The 22931-nt window shown below is 43.6% G+C and overlaps 1 protein-coding gene across 1 annotated transcript in view; it reads left to right on the forward strand.

Moving 5' to 3' along the window:
- Positions 1–7313, forward strand: part of st6galnac5b (ST6 (alpha-N-acetyl-neuraminyl-2,3-beta-galactosyl-1,3)-N-acetylgalactosaminide alpha-2,6-sialyltransferase 5b) — a 25856-nt gene extending 18543 nt beyond the window's left edge. Inside the window, exons 4-5 of the mRNA XM_056276910.1 lie at positions 4377–4484; positions 7073–7313. Coding sequence (XP_056132885.1) covers positions 4377–4484; positions 7073–7313 — 349 coding nt within the window. The remainder of the gene's footprint in view (positions 1–4376; positions 4485–7072) is intronic.
- Positions 7314–22931: the final 15618 nt, after the last annotated feature.

Consider the following 22931-nt stretch of genomic DNA (forward strand, 5'->3'; position numbering starts at 1 on the left):
ATATATATATATATATATATATATATATATATGAAATCCAGTGATTCAAGTAAATTGAATTCTATATATATATATATATATATATATATATATATATATATATGAAATCCAGTGATTCAAGTAAATTCTTTATGAGACAGTACAAGCTTGTTTCATGCCATCAGCTGATGAGTGCGTGATGCACAAAACAAGCTTGTTCTGCTATGTATTAAGTTTTTTCCTACATCTATCATTATATATATATATATGTGTGTGTGTGTGTGTGTAATTTTAATGATTATAAAAATAAAACGTATAACACACATTACCTATTTGTTATGAGCAAGATGAGAGAAATTAGCCTGTTGCTAAATATTTGATTGCACATTATATTTTGTGTTTTTTATTTATTGATTTTATATTTTATATTTTTAATCATTTATTAAATAACTGCACACTATTTGATTAGTCTACTTTTTTGTTTAACTTATTTGCACATCTGCTGTTGCACTTTTATTTATTTCGTGTTTATAAAAGTAAAATGTAGTAGTAATATTACAAATATTACAGAAACAAATATCATGAATACCAATAAAATGTAATAGTAGTTAAATAAATAGATCGATAGATAGATAGAGAGAGAGAGAGAGAGAGAGAGAGAGAGAGAGAGAGAGAGAGAGAGAGAGAGAGAGAGAGAGAGAGAGACATAGATAGATAGATAGATAGATAGATAGATAGATAGATAGATAGATAGATAGATAGATAGATAGATAGATAGATAGATAGTATGTTAGGGTTAATACTTCTGTCTGTGCCCCTGAGCAAGGCAATGGAAAGAAGAACTGGAGTTGGTCCCCGGGCACTGCAGCAGCCCACTGCTCCTATACAATAGGATGGGTTAAATGCAGAGGACAAATCCATTGTAACTGAACAACTGTGCAATGACCAAAAAAAAAGTGGCTTTAAAAAAGTGGGTTAAATGCAAAAGACAAATTCATTGTAAGACAGAAGTTCGTTGTAACAATACAATGAGAAAGTATTTGGCTTTCTTCTCTTTCTTAAAATTGTTAAAATGTTATAATTTCATTTAGCAGATGCTTTTGTCCAAAGCGATGTACAACTGAGAGCTAATACAACACAAGCAAGGATCTAGTCAGGAGGCGACAACGCGAGTAAGTGCCAAAAAACTAGGTTCAAGTCCGATAGGACATAGGTGTCAACAGGCAGTGCACAAAGGCAATGCATAGGGTGCATAGAAGCGACTTTTTTTTTAAATTAATACCATCAGGTGTGGGGGTGTTTGAGAAAGAGCTGGGTCTTTAGTTTCTTCTTAAAGATGGAGAGGGACTCAGTGGATGGAATGGAGTTTGGTAACTCGTTCCACCACCGGGGAACCACAGAGAGAGGAGTCTGGCTAGTGACTTGGGGCCCTGTTGTGGTGGAAGTGCCAGGCGCCTTTCGTTGACACAGCGTAGTGAGCAGGACTGCACGTAGACCTGAATGAGGGAGTTCAGGAGGCAGTAGCCGTTTTAGTTGCTGTTTTGTAAGTGAGCATTAAGGTTTTGAATTTGATGAGGACAGCATCCGGTAGCCAGTGGAGGGATATGAACAACAGAGTGACATGTGCTGTTTTGGGTTGGTTGAAGACCAGATGTACCGCCACATTCTGGATCATTTGCAGAGGTTTGAAAGTGCATGCAGAGAGACCTGCCAGTGAGGAGTTGCAGTAGTCAAGGTGTGATATAACAAGAACCTGTACCAGGAGTTGTGCTGCATGCTCAGACAGGTATGGTCTAATTTTCCTGATGTTGTACAGGGCAAATCAGCATGACCGAGCAATTGAGACCACATGAACCTTAAAGATTAGTTGGTCATCAATCATGACACCCAGGTTTCGGGCAGACTTTGTGGGCATGAGTTGGGTTGATCTGAGCTAGATATTGGTCTGTTGTTGGACTGGCTGGGATGACAAGGAGCTCAGTTTTAGATAGATTCAGCTGAAGGTGGCATTCTTTCATCCATGCAGAGATATCAGTAAGGCCTGATGATATCCATGCCGAGACTGTGAGGTCATCTGGCAGAAATGATAAGAGCTGGGTATCGTCAGCATAGCAATGGTATGAGAAGCCATGGGAGCAGATAATTTCACCAAGTGAGGTGGTGTATATTGAGAAGAGGGGGGAGCCAAGCACTGACCCTTGAGGTACCCCTGTGGATAAGCCATGTGGTTTGGACACTTCTCCCCTCCAAGATATTCTAAAAGATTTCCCGATAGGTAGGACATGGACCAGCGGAGGGCAGATCATGAGATACCAAGCTCAGTGAGTGTGGAGAGGAGGATTTGGTGGTTAACAGTGTCACAGGCAGCTGACAGATCTAGCAGCAATAAAGCTGAGGCCAAGAGTGTTAAGGATTTAAAAATGTTATTTCCCCGGAAGATGGTGCTTTTTTAGTTTTGCTTTTTTTTGGGGGGGGGGGGTCTCGCCTAGGTCGGCAGAATGGCCAGAACTGTCACTGACAACACACATGCCCACGAGTTGTCTTTCACATACTTTTTTTAGCGACAAAGTAGAAAGAAAAAGTGGGGGGGGGAAAGAAACAAAATCAGCGGCGAAGGGCAGATTTTGTAACGGAGGCAGAGAACATCATGTTAAGCTCCATGACACTCACTTGTAAGGCTGGGCATGATTTTTTGTCATACTTGTTCAATGAAAGAGCAAGTAAGAGATCCAAACGATAAACCCACTTATAGTTTCCTTAATGGGATTTAGACCAACACTTGTCCACTATGTGTTTAAGGATTTGTGGGGATTTGCTTTTTTAGCACCAACTCATGATTTTCCTGATGAAACCAGGGCAAAGCTTCTAGAAATGGATTCACAGTCTTTGGGTGTGGTACTGTATTTTATGAAGACATTTGCTGGACTGGCTCAGCATCCTAATTAGACTGCGGACTCTAGTTTGTTTCTGTTCTAGGCCGTCCATATGGAGCACGTTTTTCAGTCCAAGCAGAAAAAGCAATCAGGTACATGCTAAGCAAATGGATATTAATGTCATAGAGGGTGAACTCTAGCCGTAATTATTAACTGAAAATGAAAATTAACATTTAGCCCTTTAAACTGAGACACATAAATCCCAGATGCTTAATGGATACATGACAGTTACAGATGCCGTGTTGTAATTTTGCTAATATCATTAGTCAAGCAGTAATGGAGAGTGGTGGTGAGACTTGGAGCACATACAGGACATCAGACTCGGGCAGCAGACGAGGTGCCAGCAAACAGGATCATCACAGTCAGGGGTGGCACAGCTGCCAGCTCTACAAGCCCAAAGAGAGTATCGGCTTGGCCAGCTTTTATTAACATCACAGCTGGTTATGTTTCCTGTGACAGGGCTTGATTTATGCTTGCAGATTTTGCAAAAAGTTACTTAATTTTTACACAAGGATTTGCTTTATTTACCATGTAAGTTTAGTTTTTTGTAGGAATTTGTCTATGTGGCATACGGCACTGACATTTTAGCAATTTACAAGCTAAATAACACAGCACACACATGTGGTGCTACACACTTCACAGGGAAAATCCATAAATACCAGCCATATATTGCTGTTTGAAACTTATATGTTAGATTTGATTTTTTTTTCTGAAATAATTTTAATTATTTCCATCGAAATACTTAAGTTTTGCACAGGTCAAATTCTTGCACTAAATGGTCCATGCATCCACTTGGCGCGCCATCCCTGTCCATCCATCTTTTAGTTTAGTTTAGTTAGGCATGGTTCTGACTGAGAAACCATTTTACCAGACCAGGAGCAGGAGTGTTGATCTAAATCATGGATATTTCTTGTGTGCAGAGAACAGGCTGTAGAAAGTATTGGGAATGCCTCAATCCTAACAAATTGAATCCTATTTCACACACTCTATCCTTCTCTAAGGCTGTACATACCATTCAATAACATTTTCCTTTGATAACCAAAGGGGATTCGCCAGGTACAATTTAAAAGTAAGGAGCTTTCGCAGAAATGACCTTGACCATTCTGGCTCAAAGAGTAAGTGTTAACAACAACAACAATACTCACAGCAACAACAACAATAATAATGATGATAACAATAATAATAATAGCAATTATAATTATAATAGAAATAATACATTATATTTGTAACACATTTCATCACAACAAATCTCAAAGTGTAAGAAGTTTAAAACAGTTTGAAACCATAAAAAAAAATCAGATTAAAAGACCACAACAGGTTAGGAGTGGACTATGAAGAAAAGGTCTTGCCGAACGAGAGCCATTTTAAGCCTGTGGTGCCTTTAGGTGGTCCAGTGACAACATGTGTGTATTTTGCCTATTCACATGTATGGTATGTACAGCATCATTCCCTCTCCTCTTTCAGGAAGAGCTCCAACTCCTGGTTGAGTACAGGCTGGTTCACCATGACTATAGCCCTGGAGATGTGCGACAGGATCAATGTTTACGGCATGGTGCCTCCGGATTTCTGCAGGTACAGGGCCCAACAATTATTTTGTCAAGAGGCGGTTATCAATAGGTCTCAGTCCAATTAGTTTTGGTGGTGCAGTCCTCAGCTAGACAGTGGCGGTACCCTTTTACAACCAGTGTTGCAACCTTGTTGATAACTGGTATTACCACATTTGTCCACTAGAGGGGCCTGTTGGCCTTTGTTATCGTTCAGTCCAAAATTTGGAAACACCTCTGCTCATGTGAGACTGCAGTTACCCAAGGTTAAGTTGTGATTTAATAACCAGCATGCAACATATCATGGCTGGGCAGTGACAATGCTTTCACACTGTCGCTAGTTAGTGATTATGTTTGTTTAGTTGATCCCACATTAAACAGGCCCTGGTTAAGTGTGGTTATCCTAACTGGGCGTTTGTCAAAGCCACGAAGACGTCCAAACTGTGCACCAGCCGATCGAAGAGAGAAGGACAACAGCTGCCTAAGCATAAACCAGTGGCGATTCTGCATGTGGCGGGAGTTTCGGAACAATTGAGACGCGTATTTTCCAAACACCACGTCTCAGTTGCTTTCAAACCCCGAAACATGCTGTGCCAGAAATTGATCCACCCCAAGGATCAGGTCCCCTGGCACAAACAAGAGTAATATAGTGTATGCTGTTAAAGGTCTACACAACACTAAAACAATTTATATTTACTGAATACTGATGTACTTGGACACATCCAAGTCAGAGACTTTGACCCTGGTGCTTATCTTGACATTTTAGGGCAATCTATGTGATGTATACGCAAAGCAGTGAAATTAAGCTAAGTGCCGCTTCTGTGGTTATAACTGTTATTACAACCATGGACTGTCATAGGCTTGGCTATGTGATGCGATACGAGTCAACCCCCCCCCCCAGCTATATCCTTCCACCTTCTACTATAAATAAAAAAACATTCAAATTCTTCCGTTTAGGAGAGGAGTATTTGAGCAAGAGGCGTATCGAAAGAGTTGGAGAGCAGATACAGTAATCGAGAGACAGATCAAAGTCACATTTTTGTATTTTTCAGTAGCTCTAACTTGATGGTGTTTGTTTTACATAGTTTTCGTTTGATTTTCTATCGTTAGTATCTATAGTTTTATAGATAGTTTATAGAATTAGTGCTCTCGCTTCCCTCCATGGTTGCTGTTGATCGAGTGTCGTCCAGAGTAGACTGAGTTTTTCCCAAAGGTAAAAAACAAACTGCAGGGCATGGTTTGATGCCAGTAGCCCATCACAACATTTTACATTTTCACTCAGATGAGTGATGAAAGGGTTCTCCCACTAAACTTTGTCCAGATGAACTGATTCAACTTTCTGGGACTCCTTGCCTGCATTACTGAGCATGCATAAAGGCATTCATTTATTTAGCCGAGCCGCCAAATGTCAGCCCTGCAGCAATAAGGCGCGCTATCACCAGGTAATGGCCAAATATTGCTTTTGATGGAGATGATTTAAAGGACGATTCTGTTTTTTTTTTACAACCCAAGTCTCGCTTTCATACATTTTGCCATCATGAATATTGGTTATGATATCATTTTACTCATTTTGGAGTTTTGGGATACGGGCCCACCGCTGGACTAAGCTTTACAACAGTGTCCAAAATCCCCGCGATGAGGTTTCGTGAGTAAAATGATATCATAACTGATATGCACAGTGATAAAAACTATGAAAATAAGACCCAGGTCATAAAAAAAACTTCAATTTTCCTTTAACATCACTTGTGTTGCGCTAAAATTGTATGCCACCAGCAACGCTGGCCATCCCTAAAAGCCTACCCTAAACCCATAATGACCGCTTCCCTCGGTGATAAGTTGAAGTTCCTCGTGCGGCCATGTGGCCTGCATGATGCATCCCACCGCAGATAGAAAATTGCTCTGACATTTTCTGAGAAAACCCAACTGCAAATGGTCCACCTAAACAAAGTAGACAAGCCGGTGCCAAACGTGGCCATTCTTGTGCTTGTAATGAGCTTCAAAATTCACAGAAAGTATAAGGACGGTGATGCAGGCCAGTACTATTCCTGCAAATTCCCTCAAAGGAGTAGAAGGACTGTTGGGCAGCTATTGATGAGCGAGTCATGAAGGGATGTAGGGTGGATGGGAGCATCTCTCTGAAGGCTGACGTCTCGGCTGAGCTGTGAGTCAGTGACTGTCAGAATCAGAGGAATTTCATTCACTTTGATGAGCACATTCCTCACATCGCTTCTGTCGCTGCTCATGTTTCTCTCTCTTCCTGTCTCTTTCTTCTTCTCCTCTCATTATTATCCCCATCCTTGTTTTCACCCCCTGCATTCCTCCCTCACATATCTTCTCTGCCAACCCTTTTTGTTTCATTCTTTTACTCAACTCCTCTCTGTTCTCTCCCCCTCCACTCCCTTGTCGGTCATCCTCCCAGTCCATTGCTGCCATGTTATTCTGTGTCTCTCCTTTTTCGTTATTGGTGGTGTTCGTCTCTTTTTGTCTTCCCGTCTCTTTCCATCTTCTCTTCTCATAAGGATTGTGATGAGTTTTCCTCCGACCTTATTTCTCCCTCACACAGTGACCTTTTCTCCCTTTTTTACTCATTCTCTCTCTTTCTCCTCTCCTCCGTAGCTTGCCGTCCCATATCTCAGTGCCTTATCATTACTACGAGCGCTCGGGGCTCGACGAGTGCTCCATGTATCTCTCTCACGAGTGGAGTCGATGGGGAAGCCACCACCGCTTCATCACCGAGAAGAGGGTGTTTGCCAACTGGGCCCGCACGCTCAACATCCACTTCTACCAACCGCAGTGGGAACCGGACTCCACTGTCACCAGTATGAACAGCTCAAACAGTCAAGCTGCTGCCTCCTGAGACTCAAGGAGACGAGTCTGAGAAATATATGGGAATGTCAACCACTGAACCAGGGTGTGTGTGTGTGTGTGTGTGTGTGCGCATGCGCGCATTTGGTATCCAGTAGCTATTCTTGCCACTATGCCTGCATAATGTGGTAGGACGGTTCAATCTACCACAGTCACTGTTAGCCTATTTGCAGATATTTGTGTTGCTCAGTTCCAGACCAGATGGCTCGGTGTAAGGCCTATTCCACCCAATGTGACTGTCTCCAGGCAGAAATCTGCCCTGTTTTTAAAGCCAAATGTCAAAAGATTTCCCCAAAGATGGTCGCGGGGACTACAGAAAAACACAGCAAGCGTTACACATGATCAGACCGAACTAATCGGCCTCTTTTAGCGTGACCCCAGACCTTTCATGTCAGCACCTCTTTTGCAGACTGGCAAGGGATTGTGGTGAACCTCAACATATCTAGTGGATTAAGAAACGAGAATTCAGGGCGGACTGTTCTGTAGTAACCTTATGCTGATTACAACGGGGTTGTCATCTGATGTGACTGTTCTGCTTGATCAGTTTTGCCACCAGAGCCAGCACTCAGGTGGAGTCCTAACAGCTGAACTTTCCACGGTGGTCTGGAGCCATGAGAGCCCCCCACAGAAAGTTGGGATGTCATGCTAAGTCCACCAGCTTCTACTGAGATGTCGGTTGTGTACTTAGTAAACCAGTTGTCGTTTTTTGGGTCAGAGGGCTTGAGTTTTAGGCCTCCTTGGACAAGCTAGCTTCAAATGAGCCTGCTGCCATTACCTTAAGGGAAAACAATCACGATTTTCAACATTATCTTTATATAGTATATGTGCTCTGGGAGGCACGGTGGCACAGTGGTTAGCGCTGTTGCCTCACAGCAAGAAGGTCCTGGGTTCAAGCCCCGGAGTTGTCCAACCTTGGGGTCATCCCAGGCCGTCCTCTGTGTGACGTTTGCATGTTCTCCCCGTGTCTGTGATGGATTTCCTCCAGGTGCTCCAGGTTCCCCCACCATCAGAAAGACATGCATGTTGGTCCGCCGTAGTGTAGCGGTCTAAGCATCGGCTTTGTGTCGATGCAGTTGCCCACTGGGGACCGGGGTTCGCGCCCCGGTCTCGTCAGATCCGACTATCGCCGGACTCGATGAAGCAGCAATAATTGGCAACGCTGTCTTCGGGAGGGGGGCGGAGTCAGCTTGTGTTCGTCACATGAACGCGTCTCTGGGTGTGTCGGAAAAAGCAGTGGTTCAGCCTTGGAGTCGCCTTGTCACGAAAGTGGCGAGGAGTCTCCTTCGAGACTGCCGGCCGGAGAGATGCAGTTGGCGAACACATGCAGTACGAGGGTGGGTGTTTGAACTAAAAATAGGGATCGATTGGCCATTAAATTGGGGGGAAAAGGGAAAAATTAGAAATAAAAATTTTAAAAAAAGAAGAAAGAAAGACATGCATGTTAGGGTTAATACTCCTGTCTGTGCCCCTGACCGAGGCATGGCAAGAAGAACAGGAGTTGGTCCCCGGGCGCTGCACGGCGGCTGCCCACTGCTTCTAGCTACACAACTAGGATGGGTTAAATGCAGAGCATAATTTCCCTATGGGGATCATTAAAGTATATCAAATCAAATCAAATATGATGTAGGGATAACACTCCATTAGCAGCCATAACACTGAGCATTCTGTGTCTTTGAAATGCCAGTGTCCATCAGTAACATCACTAGTGGACAATTGCTGTCTTTATATGGCATTTAGTGGCATTTGCTACAACAGCTGTTATTTGCATGCTCTTATACCTTGTAGCTTATTTTGATGAAGCCCACTGGAGGTAGCGGTGAAGCAAGAAGTAAGGGTTGTAGTTTTCACATTCACAAATTGTCCATCGGTGACACTGTTCTTTCGGTGGCGTCTCAGTGACACAGAAAATTGCTCAGTATTATGGCTGCTAATGGACTGTTATCCCTATTATATGCATGATGTTGAAAATCGTGATTGTTCCTCCAATCATATGCTTGGGGGTAATGTGATGATCCTGATTAACCTTGCCAAATTAAAGAAAACCGTTTGATGAATATTGTTTGGGCTGTTGAACACGTTTGTTTGTTCTGGTAAAGTATGGTCTTATACTTTACGTGCAACAAAGTCCCATTTATTTGAAAATATAAGGTTTGTAGTGGGTTGATTTTTGATGCAGACTTATTGTACACCACTACTTTAAGTATGGCAGCTCCCCAATGTCTTTGACAATAGTCAGAGACTTTAAATTCTTGTCTCAAAAATAAATAAATAAAATAAAAGCAGATGAACCGAAACTGTTAATTTTGACTTTGCCAGCCCTCATTCTCCCGGGCCTGAGTGAGAAATCTGACAATCTCTGGGCCCAGAACATGCAGTCTATCACCATTAGGTCTTTGTGGCAGGATTTGACACCAGTGTAAATGGAGCTTGATGAGAAATGCACTTTCATCTCCTCAGCAGCTTTTTCCATTATACCACATATATCCCCATACACTCTATCGATAAGCACAGTTGCTTAAAACTGCCTGAACTACAGATCTCGCCTGCTGATGGTTGCGGCTGTGTAAAGTAATTTGTAATTTTATCAGTGAACCTGCAAAATGCCACCATTCCAGGGGACCAAATGTTTTTGAGATAAGAATTAATGGATTAATTCTAATCTGATTCACGAGATATCAACAATATCAAAATGTATAAAATTCTACAAAGCCCATCTATGGCACAGCCAGGGGCTGTTCGTAAGAAAAGCATTCAAATCACTTAAATGAGTCCAGCTCGTCGATGTTACGGAGGTCTTGGGGTTGTTTGGAGGTCAGGTACTTGAACTGCTCTTGGGCTACACTGACGCCCAGTGGCCAAATGTGTCTCTGCAGCCTAATTTAGATAACACGTTAACAAGCAAATTCTAAGTGCTAACCTATAAACATAACCAATGAACAACTACACGATATCTGCTTCCTTTTATGGAAGCTCTTAACATAGGAAGCTGGAACTTTTCTTCACAAAAACATCTTAATTTTAAAGTCAGAATACCATTGAAAAACACTGACCAAAAAAACCCCCCAAAAAACCCTTCTCTTATGTCTTTATCTAAGTCCACATTTAAATATAAGAATATTAGTTTGTTGTGCTAGATTGAAGTTTATGAGCAACAGGATTTTGTTCCCGGGGAATGAGAACGGGTCTTGCCTGAACACTTCGTCCAGAATTGACCATGATCTCATTCCAGTTGGCAAACAGATTGGACTGATATTTACCCATATGGTTGTCATCTTTATTAAGTTGTATCATGAATAAAATGGTATTTTCTTTATGAATATGCAGTCATTAATGATAGCACTCACTGGTTTAGTAAAGAAGACTATCCAAAGCTGCTGGATGCCAACCAGTTTACCCCAAACCCAGAAATGTAAACATATTCTAAGACTTGCAGGAGGAATCTGCTAATGTTCGCATTAAACCATCTAAATATGCAGTTCAGGTAGAGATTACCTCAGCCACAGACCTGTCAAAGATGTGATCAAGTTTTTTCACTTCCTCTCAGAGAATGGGTAAGTATTTAAGCCTGTCACCAGATGTATCACACTCTCTTTGACCGAGGGCAGTGGTTCTCAATGAGGTCCATTAAAGCCGGTTTTCTATTCTACCAGGTAGTTCATTATATTCATCCGTTGTTCCAGTTACTCCGGCCTCCAATCAGAGAGGTTTCAGACCGGACACAGCAGGTGCATATACAACTACCAGGGCTTCATAATGAAGGGCCCAAAAAGGCACTGTTTTCTTTGACAGCCAGTTCTGGATTAGCTCATTTTTGATGCCAGTTTTTGATGCTACAATTCCTCTGTAATGGTAAGATTTGATATTGGGGGTCAAACAACTTTCTATTGCCCTCAAATAATTTCTGGAAAGTTAAACCGTAGAACATGATTCCTACTGTTCGACAATATCCATGTGGTGACAATAAAAGGACGCCACGTCAATCTCGATGAAATCCACTTTCCAGATGTGATCTATTAAATGCTTGTTAATTACTACTGCTACTACTTTCAGCTGCACCCCTTAGAGGTCACCACAGTGGATCATCGGTTTCCATTTCTTCCTGTCGTCTGCATCTTCCTCTGTCACACCAGCCACCTGCATGTCCTCCCTCACCACATCCATAAACCTCCCCTTTGACCTTCCTCTTTTCCTCTTCCCTGGCAGCTCCATATTCAGCATCCTTCTCCCAATATACGCAGCATCTCTCCTCCACACATGTCCAAACCATCTCAATCTTACCTCTCTTGCTTTGTCTCCAAACCATCCAACCTGAGCTGTCCCTCTAATATACTCGTTCCTAATTCTGTCCTTTATCACTCCCAATCTTGGCATCTTCAACTCTGCCCCCTCCAGCTCCACCTCCTGTCTTTTTGTCAGTGCCACTGTCTCCAAACCATATAACATATACCTCCAAGTACCTCCACCGGGCTCTCCTCAACCTGCTCCTTACTTTCACTATAAATCACAATGTCATCCACAAACATCATAGTCCATAGAGACTCCTGCCACATCTCATCCGTCAACCTGTCCATCACCATTGCAAACAAGAAAGGGCTCAGAGCCGATTCTTGATGTAATCCCACCTCCACCTTGAACCCATCTGTCATTCCAACCACACACCTCACCACTGTTACCACTGTTACACTTCCCTCATACATATCCTGCACCACTCCTACATACTTCTCGGCAACTCCCGACTTCCTCAAACCATACCAGACCTCCTCTCTCGGTACCCTGTCATATGCTTTCTCTAAAGAATAATAATAATAATAATAACAATAATAATTTTATTCATATAGCACTTTTCTAAAACAATGTCACAAAGTGCTTCAAAAAAAACAAAAAAACAGACAAGGCAAAAACAAGAGTAAGACCAAACAAGTAAGAGCAAAAACAAAAACAGCATAAATAAAAACAAATCAAACATTTGTAAAAGCTTTCATAAAAAGAAACGTCCTGCAGTTGGTGGAGGGAGCCCTTGCTGATACCCGAATAAAGTGCAAGCTGAGAATAGATAAAATCGTGTACAACTTTTTGCAAATCGGCAATTGATAAAAATGACGCAATTTTAAAGTTAGCTGATTTTCTCCACAAAGACACAATGTAATGCCTTCTGGCCTTCTCTACACTTCTTCATCAATATTCTCAAAGCACATCTGTGGTGCTCTTTCGTGGCATGAAACCATACTGCTGCTCGCTGATCGTCACCTCTCCTCTTAACCTAGCTTCCACTACTCTTTCCCATATCTTCATGCTGTGGCTGATCAACTTTATACCTCTGTAGTTGCTATAAAGTCTATTGAACACTTGTTGAATAAACAATATATTAACAAAAAAATTCTTCAAACACAAGATCGATTGAAGATTGATAGATATGTTGACTAATTTTTCTATTTGTGGGGTCATTATTTTTGCATGACCTCATGCATTGCCATTACCACAGAACAGTAAAAGCTGTTAACACATTCACCAGCGAGTTACAGTCTGAGACCTGAGTCATGAATGCGGTTCACTTGGTTGTTTTCCTCACACGGAAACCAAAGCACAGACTGACTTCTTTTTGTGATTGATGGCTCCAATCATTTTACCCATTACTCATCTCTGGGACTAAAATGTCCAACAGCTGTGATTCAAAATATCGTCCCCCGGGTTCCCCAATTGGTTCCTCAGCAATGCAACATGGAGGTCCAATAAAAGTGATGAGGGGCTGTGCTGTTTTTAACTGGGTCCCAATCTTTACCACACTCCTCTGCTTTGAGCCGATGAGACGGCACAGTTGTGTACCCACAATGTTCCTTAGTAATTTTAACAGCCCTGAGTCCACTAATAGACTATCCTGTTTGCATTCCTCTGAGGGTCACCGTGTTCCATGTAAACACACCGTGCACACCTGCGCTATCCAGGTAAAGTGTTTGGTACAATAACCTGCTTCCAATACACGTCATAGCTTTATCTTTACTGGTTTTACATGACATATATATATATATATAAAATCACCATGAAACAGTTTCATGGTGTTTCATGCCATAAGCAATCATCAGCTGTCAATCTTTTTGTCAACCAGATTGACAGCTGATGATTGCTTATGGCATGAAACAGGCTGTACTGTCTCAAAGAATTTACTTGACTCACTGGATTAGACAGACAGACAGACAGACAGACAGACAGACAGACAGACAGACAGACAGACAGACAGACAGACAGATAGACAGATAGACAGATAGATAGATAGATAGATAGATAGATAGATAGATAGATAGATAGATAGATAGATAGATAGATAGATAGATAGATAGATAGATAGATAGACCCTGTGATGGCCTGGTGGCCTGGGTGTCTCCCTGCCTGCCGCCCAATGACTGCTGGGGCAGGCTCCAGCATCCCCACGACCCTAAGTAAAGATAAGTGGTTTGGATAATGGATGGATGGATGGATATATATATATATATATATATATATATATATATATATATATATATATATATATATATAAAACATCTGCTTATATATGGAAAAATGCCATGTTTAAGAATCCAGCTGAGGTTTATCACTTTGAAGTGTTTGGTAATATCAATCATAATATCAAACCAAAACTACTTTTCAAATAATCCATCCATCCATCCATTATCTGAACCGCTTATCCTGCTCTCAGAGTTTTCAGACTTCATTCTGTGAGAAATTTCAAGTTATTGATGCTCATTTTCATTAAGTTAGACAACAGAACTGTGTCTTCACATAACATTCAAATGTCATCTCTATATATTGCCACTGAAAGAAAATAAATGGCTGTACTGAATTGTTGCTCAGCGCTGTTCAGTGTTACTACAATATATGACATGATCAGAAGCTGCTCAAAAAAAACGTAGGCGGACGGTAACACCTGGAGTCCAAAATCACTGAAAACGGTTTATGAACAATCACCGCCTGTTGTCTTGCGCGCCTCTAAATGGCAGCGTGTGATGGACGGAGACACATGGTGAGGTTGACTAGATGAGTAAAGCCACACAACATTAATCCAGACGGACCTGACGAAGATCCCTGAAATGGAAGACGGTATTTTTTTATTATGTCAAATAATAAATAAACAGTGGAAAGGCACCCAACGGTGGTCAGCAGTCCTCTCCTAATATTATGTGTGGTCGTACAGGTCTGGTAGTCGACATTTGAGACATGAACTTTTTGTCATTGACCTGCACCTCAGATCAGAACATCTGGCTCTCTGCCTGCAGTTTTCATTTCTCGGATCATTAGCATGGGTAAAGTTCCCCGCGCGACGCAACAGTCTGCAAATTAACCGCTTGCTTGGGAGTCTCTGACTCAAACACCCCATGATATAAAAGGCCAAGTGCAGCAGGGCAACAGTAGTTCAGGGTCAGTGGCACTGAAGGGGGATCGGTGTAAGACCAGTCTGGTTTTTGAATCTCAGATGAGAAATTCATAATGTCAGAGTGAAGGACTGGGATAAGACCTAACTAAGACACACTTTATTTTATCCCCCTTTCCCCCCCCCCCCAAGTGTATCCGGCCAATTACCCCACTTTTCTGAGCCGTCCCGGTCGCTGCTCCACATCCTATCCAGGGAGGGCTGCAGACTCCCACATGCTTCCTGTTAAATGGAGTCGCCGGCCACTTCTTTTCACCTGACAGTGAGGAGTTTCGCCAGGGGGACGTAGCGCATGGGAGGCTCACGCTATTCCCCCCAGTTCCCCCTCCCCCCGAACAGGCACCCCGACCAACCAGAGGAGGTGCTAGTGCAGCGACCAGGACACATACCCGCATCCGGCTTCCCACCCGCAGACATGGCCAATTGTGTCTGTAGGGACGCCCGACCAAGCCGGAGGTAACACGGGGATTTGAACTGCCAATCGCTGTGTTGGTAGGCAACGGAATAGACCCCCATGCTACCCGGACACATGAGAAACACTCTTTTAAATGATATCTGAAGCTGCTGGCTTGATAGAAATGTGACGTTAAACAGAACAAGCCCTCCAGCATTAACAAGCAGACCACGCGACTCAACTATTGACATGACACAAATTGTACCTCATCTCGCTTCTTCTCTCAAACACCATTTACTGCTCTTTTCAGCTGCTTCTAATAATGTAAGCCCAGAACACGAATTCCTGCACCCTTCAGAAACCAGATAATTAATGTTACTGCAAATCCTTGCCCTGCTGGCCAGCTTCATCCTCCAGGCTCTAAACATCTAAGCTTTTTCCTCTTTGTATGCCTTTTTCTGCCATATTTCCCATTTTGCACAGTGAGCTTAATACACAGCCTGCTAATTTTAGGACTGGGTCATATCTTACTGTAAGACAAGAGGAGACGATCTTTGGTGAGACAGTTAATTATTTGCTCACATCTACTCACATATTTCTCCAAACTCTGGCCTCACCTAGCTTCTGGTAGCTTTGTACTGATGAAATGTCCTCCCTTTGTGGTTCTGCTTTAGGGGCAAAAGAATAAAGAGAAGAAAGAAAGAAAGCCACTTTATTTTTGTCATTGTTCAGGTTACAACAAAATTTGTTCTCTGCTTTTAACCCATCCTATTGTACAGGAGCAGTGGGCAGCTGCAGCGCCCGGGGACCAACTCCAGTTCTTCTTTCCATTGCCTTGCTCAGGGGTACAGACAGGATATTAACCCTAACATGCATGTCTTTTTGGTGGTGGGAGGAAACCGGAGCACCCGGCGGAAACCCACGCAGACACAGGGAGAACATGCTAACTCCACACAGAAAGGACCTGGGATTGGCCTCGGGTTCGAACCAAGGACCTTCCTGCTGTGAGGCAACAGTGCTATGCACTGGGCCACCGTGCCACCCCCAAAAGCAAGTGGTGAGTGGTGTTTCCTTCCTTCTGAGGAAAAGAAGTGACTGTCAAATTCATATTTGGCCTTAAGATCTACCTCTTGGTGTGACTAATAACAAACCTTGTAGCCTTGCAAGCAAGGCCAATCCTGTGACGCGATCAGATTGATTTTGCATAAGATTGGGCTTGGCCTCCCTTTCATTGAGAGCGATATCAAAAGGTGGGCCTATCCAAAATCCACCCATCCATTATCCGAACCACTTATCCTTCCTCCAGGGTCACGGGGATGCTGGAGTCTAATCACATAGATGAGAGGTGAGAAGCGTAAACAGTAATGGGGGCAGAGACAAAGCCAGAAATCTTACAGTTTGGGGTGATTTCCATTACACCAGATTGCACAAGCATGCAAATTGCACACTGTGCCCCCCATCATGTGTCTGGTTGTGTTATATGGCTTAACTAACTACCATTTAGTACCAATGTTGTCTTGTCGTTGACAGTTCTGTTTTATGAAGACTCAACAAGATAAATCCCTTGCGTGTGACTGGGCTATCCACTATTTGGACTTGACTTTTTTTTCAAATTTTAAATGACCCAGATCTCACAAAAGATGTATGTGATCAACTTGCAAGATTGATCTGGTTTGCTTGGCAAGGCGGATGATTCGAGGTGGTAGTTTCATAGTGTAGTTTACTCACGGGCTTGTCTCCAAACCTCAGAGAGCATTTCAGAGGTAGTCTTCTTTCTCTCTGCACCACCTCATTTCATCATTCATCACCTTAGACTGATAAAAAGCTTTGGCACATCTTGACCTTCCCTCGAAACATTTCTGCTCCACTACCAATTTCCTGAATGAGTGGAGTCCGAGGTCAGTATGGCAGAGATCCAGCGAACAAAGGGATGAAAAGAAGAGCAAACCGAGGAGAAGATTGGGGCGAGAAGAGGCATATGTGTTTGGAGGGGATTGTCATTAGACAGAGATGTGTTAGCGAGGAAGACTGCCGCTGGTTTGAGTGGCAGAAAACGTGCATTAAAGGCTATTTGCCCATCTCACTCAGTCCAATGCAGTTTTCCATTCAGACCCTGCTGAGGCAGGAGAAGGAGAAAAAGAGTGTGGCTTGAGTCTCTTGCCTTTGCTGACATTCGTTCTCACCCTCCAATCCCTGAACAACAGCCAAGTTTCTGGCTATCATTGCGGCTTACACCAGAGACAAAGACACCGCTCCTCTTTCAGGTGTAACGTCACCTAGTTAGGTGTTTTCCTCATTAGCTCAGCAGCCAGCCAGTATGAGGTCACAAGAAGAACCCAGTAGCTGAGAAGAAAGCTCCCTTTACACAGTGGGGACTGTTGTGCTTTGTAAATCCTGATATTCCTCCTTCTGAAGCCTGAACCATGTCACACCAAATAACATTTAAAACACATTCATCACAACACAAAAATTAAAGAAAAAACAAAAAAAGGAAAAGCAAATAATTTGAAATTAGCCTTACAACACACCTGAAAATCAGCAACCAATAAAAAAAAAAATACAAGTCTTCAATTTGTAAATATTATATCCCAACAGACGATATGTGACATAAAATGACAGACTGTGAACTGAGATTATTCTGGACGTCAGCAGGCTTTGCAAAACCTCAGGGGAAGAGTTTTTGCGTCTAGTCCAATTTGGGATTTTGACAAATGTCCGACAATGATGTGGAAACAGGGGCCAACTTAGATAAAATCACAAAAGACCAAGGGCGAAGTCACACTAGGCACGGTTGCCTTGTACCCTACCCGAGCACGATTGTCCCCCCTCCCCAACCCCCCGCTGGCCTGCGCTCACAGGCACTTAACGTTCCGGCCCCGAGCACGCCTACGTCATCAGGATGCGATTTTTTTTTTTTTTACATTTTTTCTTTTTGTCAAAGAGAAGCGCTTTCGCATAGCACAGTGGCGTTCATGAATTTACTTACCTTGTGGCTTACTTGAAGTTTTAACGACCCCCTCGCATGCCGTACCAACCTTATTCCTAGCCCCCATGAGACCTTGCGTGAATTATGGGCGATTTCCGGTGTGTCCTGTCACTGAACCGGAACCGGCGTTTTCCATGGTAACGGTACGCTAACCGTCTTTCTTAGAACGATTTGTACTGGAACAAACATAAACAATACAATACAACACTGAGTTACAGACAGCCAGGTTGATCAGTACAAAACACAAAGCACAAAAAAAAACACGAGATGTATTGCTTCAGTAGTTATCAATTCAAGCAGATGGAAAAGTACACAAAGATTGACAGAATTTAAATGTACACCAATTTAAAGTACAATGCTCCGATAATATTAATTAATGATTAGTTCTTGGCATTATTTGTGAAGGATCTGGAAAAACAAATGATAATGATGTAACCGATTATTTTCTTGCCCGGTGCGGGATTCGATACGAGGTGTACTGCCCCACAAGGCGACATCACTACCCGCTCGGCTAAAGGGTCAGATTCGTTAGCTAGGGGCAGTACACCTCGTATCGAATCCCGCACCGGGCAAGAAAATAACCTGTTACACTAATAACATTTTTAAAAAACATTGCTTAAGTTAAGCATAGTAGTCAGGGATAGTCAGATCCTGAAAACCGAAAAAAAACCGTGGTGTAAACAAAGCTAGCAAACTAGTCGACATCGCATTAACTTACCTGTTGTTGTGAAGTGATGAGTCCTGACGAGTCGGCGTCTCTTCTTCTCTGGTGGCCTCTCGTAACCCAGAGGAGGTGCTGGGTGAGGCTCATCCAGCGCTGGCTTCTTATCAACAAAGTGAAACGAGCAAACATAAAGAGTTTGATTTTTATGTACGTTTAAGTTCTTAAGACAATTTCTTTTTGCCTCGTCGTCTTGTGGGAGGCGATGGGGAGTGTACCATCGCTGACAGGAACGGTCCTATTTAGTTTTAGGCTTATGATGGAAGCACTCCCGTTTAAGCCACTCATTACGTTTCGTCTGGTTGTACGTGTAACGGGGGCAGTTCTATGGTGTTCTATGCTGGTCAGCCTGCTGCACGCCCGTCACTCTCATCAGTAGCTCTGCGTTGTGTTCTAGTTGGGTGGGGCCCCAGGTGTTGTGGGGGGCCCTCAGTCTCTCATCATCATCATCATCATCATGATCAAGGAAGGAGGGGGGACACACAGGACTCTATTTGGCCCACCTTGCCATTTATTTTCTGTACGAAATCACAGGAAAGAAAAGGAAATAGAATGTTGTCTGTCTCATAACAGCTATAGGACAGTCACCTCTCAGCTCTATAGCCAGCGCGAGCTGAATTCTTCTTTCCTTGCGGTTTCAAACCCTTCGACAAACGTCCAGTCCTCCAGCTGGAGCGGTGTTTCTTACGGACGTGGGGGTCGAAGTTCAACCACTGCCCGGACTTCACTCGTGTGCGTTAGAAAGAGAAACCGTCCACGGGACTCCGATGTAAGAAAGGATAAACAAGTATTTTATCCCACAGCTTGCAGTATCTTCTTACAGGGATACTCAAGGTTACGTTCTCCTCAACCAGCAAAACTGTGCTACGGTAAGAAACACGCGTGGCTCGGCTCGATCGCTCCTTGAGACTCCTCCCACAAAACAAAAATGGCCTCTCCCGCGTTCCCTCTTCCGTGTACCCACAAGACCTCTCTCTTAAAGCGACAGTACAGGTATATGACGGTCGTTATAAAACATACATAAAAGTAAATAATGACATAAAATAAAATGTAGTAAACACAAATAACAGCACACAGACAGGATTTTGTGATATTTCATACTCAAACAAAATAAAATAAAAACATTAATTTTAACCTGGTTACATACGTACAACCACGAACGGAACATGCTGTCCCTGAGCTCCGTGACGACATTCGATACAGGTTAGCAACTTTTATCGTCTTTTTTTTTTTAAACACGAACAGCAATAGCTAACGCTTCTTCAGCCAAATCTGCCGCCGGTCTGTGATACTGCGTCCGCCAAACACCGGAAGTATTACCCATAATCGTATCCCCGGTGACCCCACTCGTGGGTAGATTTATCAATCGTGCAGTGCAGCAATATTTAGTAAATCATGCCACCACATTTTCTAAATGGGACAGCCGCCTAACTGACGTCATAGCGTTCGAGTTCCATGCTCGGGCACGGCTAGCGATCGCTCTAGATGTATACTGTACCCGAGCCCAACTGAACCGTGCCTGAGCCCACCTCTTCTGCACTTCTGGCCTCTAGGTGGCGGTTGGGCCACAGTGCGACTAGAGCAATCAGGGTGGGCTGGCAAACTTCCATCTCTGGCGGGCTCTGTCTTTTGCAATGCCAGGTTTTCCATGCGCAAACGGGTCCTCTCAATGTCTCGCTTAGGGTTGCCACCAACCGTTCCTTAAAATAAGGAATCGTTTATTATATATATATATATATATATGTGTGTGTGTGTGTGTGTGTAGTGTAAGGCACATTATATTTGTTATTCCCACGCCGCCCCATCCAACCAACCCCCGTCCCTGTCCCCTGTTCCTTATTTCCATTTCAAGGAGTTGGCAACCCTAGTCTCGCGCCAATCTCTGGATTTCTCCCTCCATTCTCAGCCTAATCCCACTTCTGACACCAATGTGGCGAGTTTGTGTGGAAGAATGGATGACAGAGACGAGCTTCCTTTTAATGCCACACCTGCGGCCCATATGCTGCATGACCAACAGGAGTGGCTTTTATTTTGACACAGAACTCTTAACAGAATAATGTCACATTGACACCAAGGCTGGATTACGGACTGGGCATGCCAGGCGAGTGCCCCGGGGCCCCGGACCACGAGGGGTCCCAAAAGATCAGGGGTATTGTGTTCGCGTATAGTAGGGATCCTCAATCATACCCTACAAGGGACGTTTATTCCAACCCTGTGTCGTGATGCAGGGCCCAAGCTAGTCTGTATTGATGCGGGGCCCCAAGCTACAGTCTGTACTGATGCAGGGCCCCAAACTACAAAGTCTCTATTGATGTAGGGGCCCCAAGCTACAGTTTCTTTTGATGCGGGGTCCAAGCTACAAAGTCTCTATTGATGCAGGGGCCCCAAGCTACAGTTTCTTTTGATGCGGGGTCCAAGCCACAAAGTCTCTATTGATGCAGGGGCCCCAAGCTACAGTTTCTTCTGATGCGGGGTCCAAGCTACAAAGTCTCTATTGATGCGGGGCCCCAAGCTACAGTCTCTACTGATGCAGGGCCCCACACTACATGATTCAAAATTGTGTTGTACTTTGTAGTCGCCATCCGAATCCCATGCAGATTAGCATAGCGTCGACTACCATGTTGGGTATTTGCATTAGTTTTACATTTAACAATGTTTAGCATTGTTTGTGTAGCCTATCTGACAGGGCGGGGGGGGGGGCAATGGACATGCATGCCCCGGGGGCCCCTGGTGGGTTAATCCGGCCGTGATTAACACCCCCCCCAGGTCACAACTGGCAACATCACTCTAAGTCACTGTCCTAAGGTCAGTCAGTAAACAGTCCTCTACCCAGTCTGAGTCAAACCCCCAAACAACAACACATCCCAACATGAACAGAACCCGAACACGCAAAAATACAACACAATCAACAACAATCCCAACTCAAACATTAACAGTCCCATGAGCCCTTGTGCTCCCCCAGCGCAGAACAGCCAACAGTCAGAGCGACCGCTTCCCCTGGTCGCTACAGTAATATGACATCATCTAAACTCAGGCCTCTTTCCTCCTGGCTCCTAAATCCTGGTTGTCTGGGTCCAGACCTTTGAATCCGCCCACTCCACCGAGTTGACGGATTCAGGTCTGGCATCACAACATGAAACGGCGGTTTCTTGGTTGAAAAGCGATTAACCAATCAGTGCTAAACAGGGGACTAACGCCTTTGTTAAGCTGTTGTCAAGCATTAGACGGCATGTCTTTTCAATATCACCAAACATCATAGTTTGTTTTTACCTCGCTCTGCTCCACTCTTAAACCCCTGCGAAACCGACATGTTGGCATGGCTACACATCAGCATCAGCATCAGTGACGCTAGATGCAGGCAGGTACGTTGGTCTCTAGTGATTGGTTAGGGAAAAGTGAATCCCTCTCCCCCACGGAAATCTGGAGGCAATGTCCGACTGTAAATGAAGTGTAACGAGTTGACGGGTCTGTCTAATGTCAGGCAAAAGTCCTGGTGGTACAAAAAACAAAAATCTGTAACAAGGCACAACCCTGCAAAGGACCTCCAGTCACCAGCTGCCTCCCAATTCGGAAGGAAATGAGTATCCATAACAGACTGATTAACCAGCATCCGTAATGGAAATGAAGCATGTCTGTCTACGTCGTTTTAGCTGAAACCCGTTTGAGGGTTTTTGTTTGTTGTTTTCCCGTTTTCCCCCCCTTTCTGAATCTTATATTGCCTTTTCACAAACTCGCAAATGTTGTGTAGCAAAACGGTCAGCTATACAAGATTTGTTTCTCTTCATGAGACATTTTCTTTGCATCTTTCCATACCCAGATAGCATCCGGATGTGGGCCACTTCAGGCAATGATGCAGCACTGATGGCCTCCTTCCGGCCCTGACAAAATGGATGTGAGCCTGAAGTGGCCCACATGTATAATAGCAATTAAGGCCCAAATATGCCAAATCAGATGTGGGCCTTTTTGACAAAGATGCGGTGCTCTGGGCAACATGTAATCTGGATGTGACCCTGAAGTGGCCCGTGTGGTAAATGTTGAATATGGCCCAAATATCACAAAACAAATATGGGCCACCTTTGGCCAATA

This window comes from Lampris incognitus, chromosome 3, assembly GCF_029633865.1.
Source record: "Lampris incognitus isolate fLamInc1 chromosome 3, fLamInc1.hap2, whole genome shotgun sequence".
Taxonomy (NCBI): Eukaryota; Metazoa; Chordata; class Actinopteri; order Lampriformes; family Lampridae; genus Lampris; species Lampris incognitus.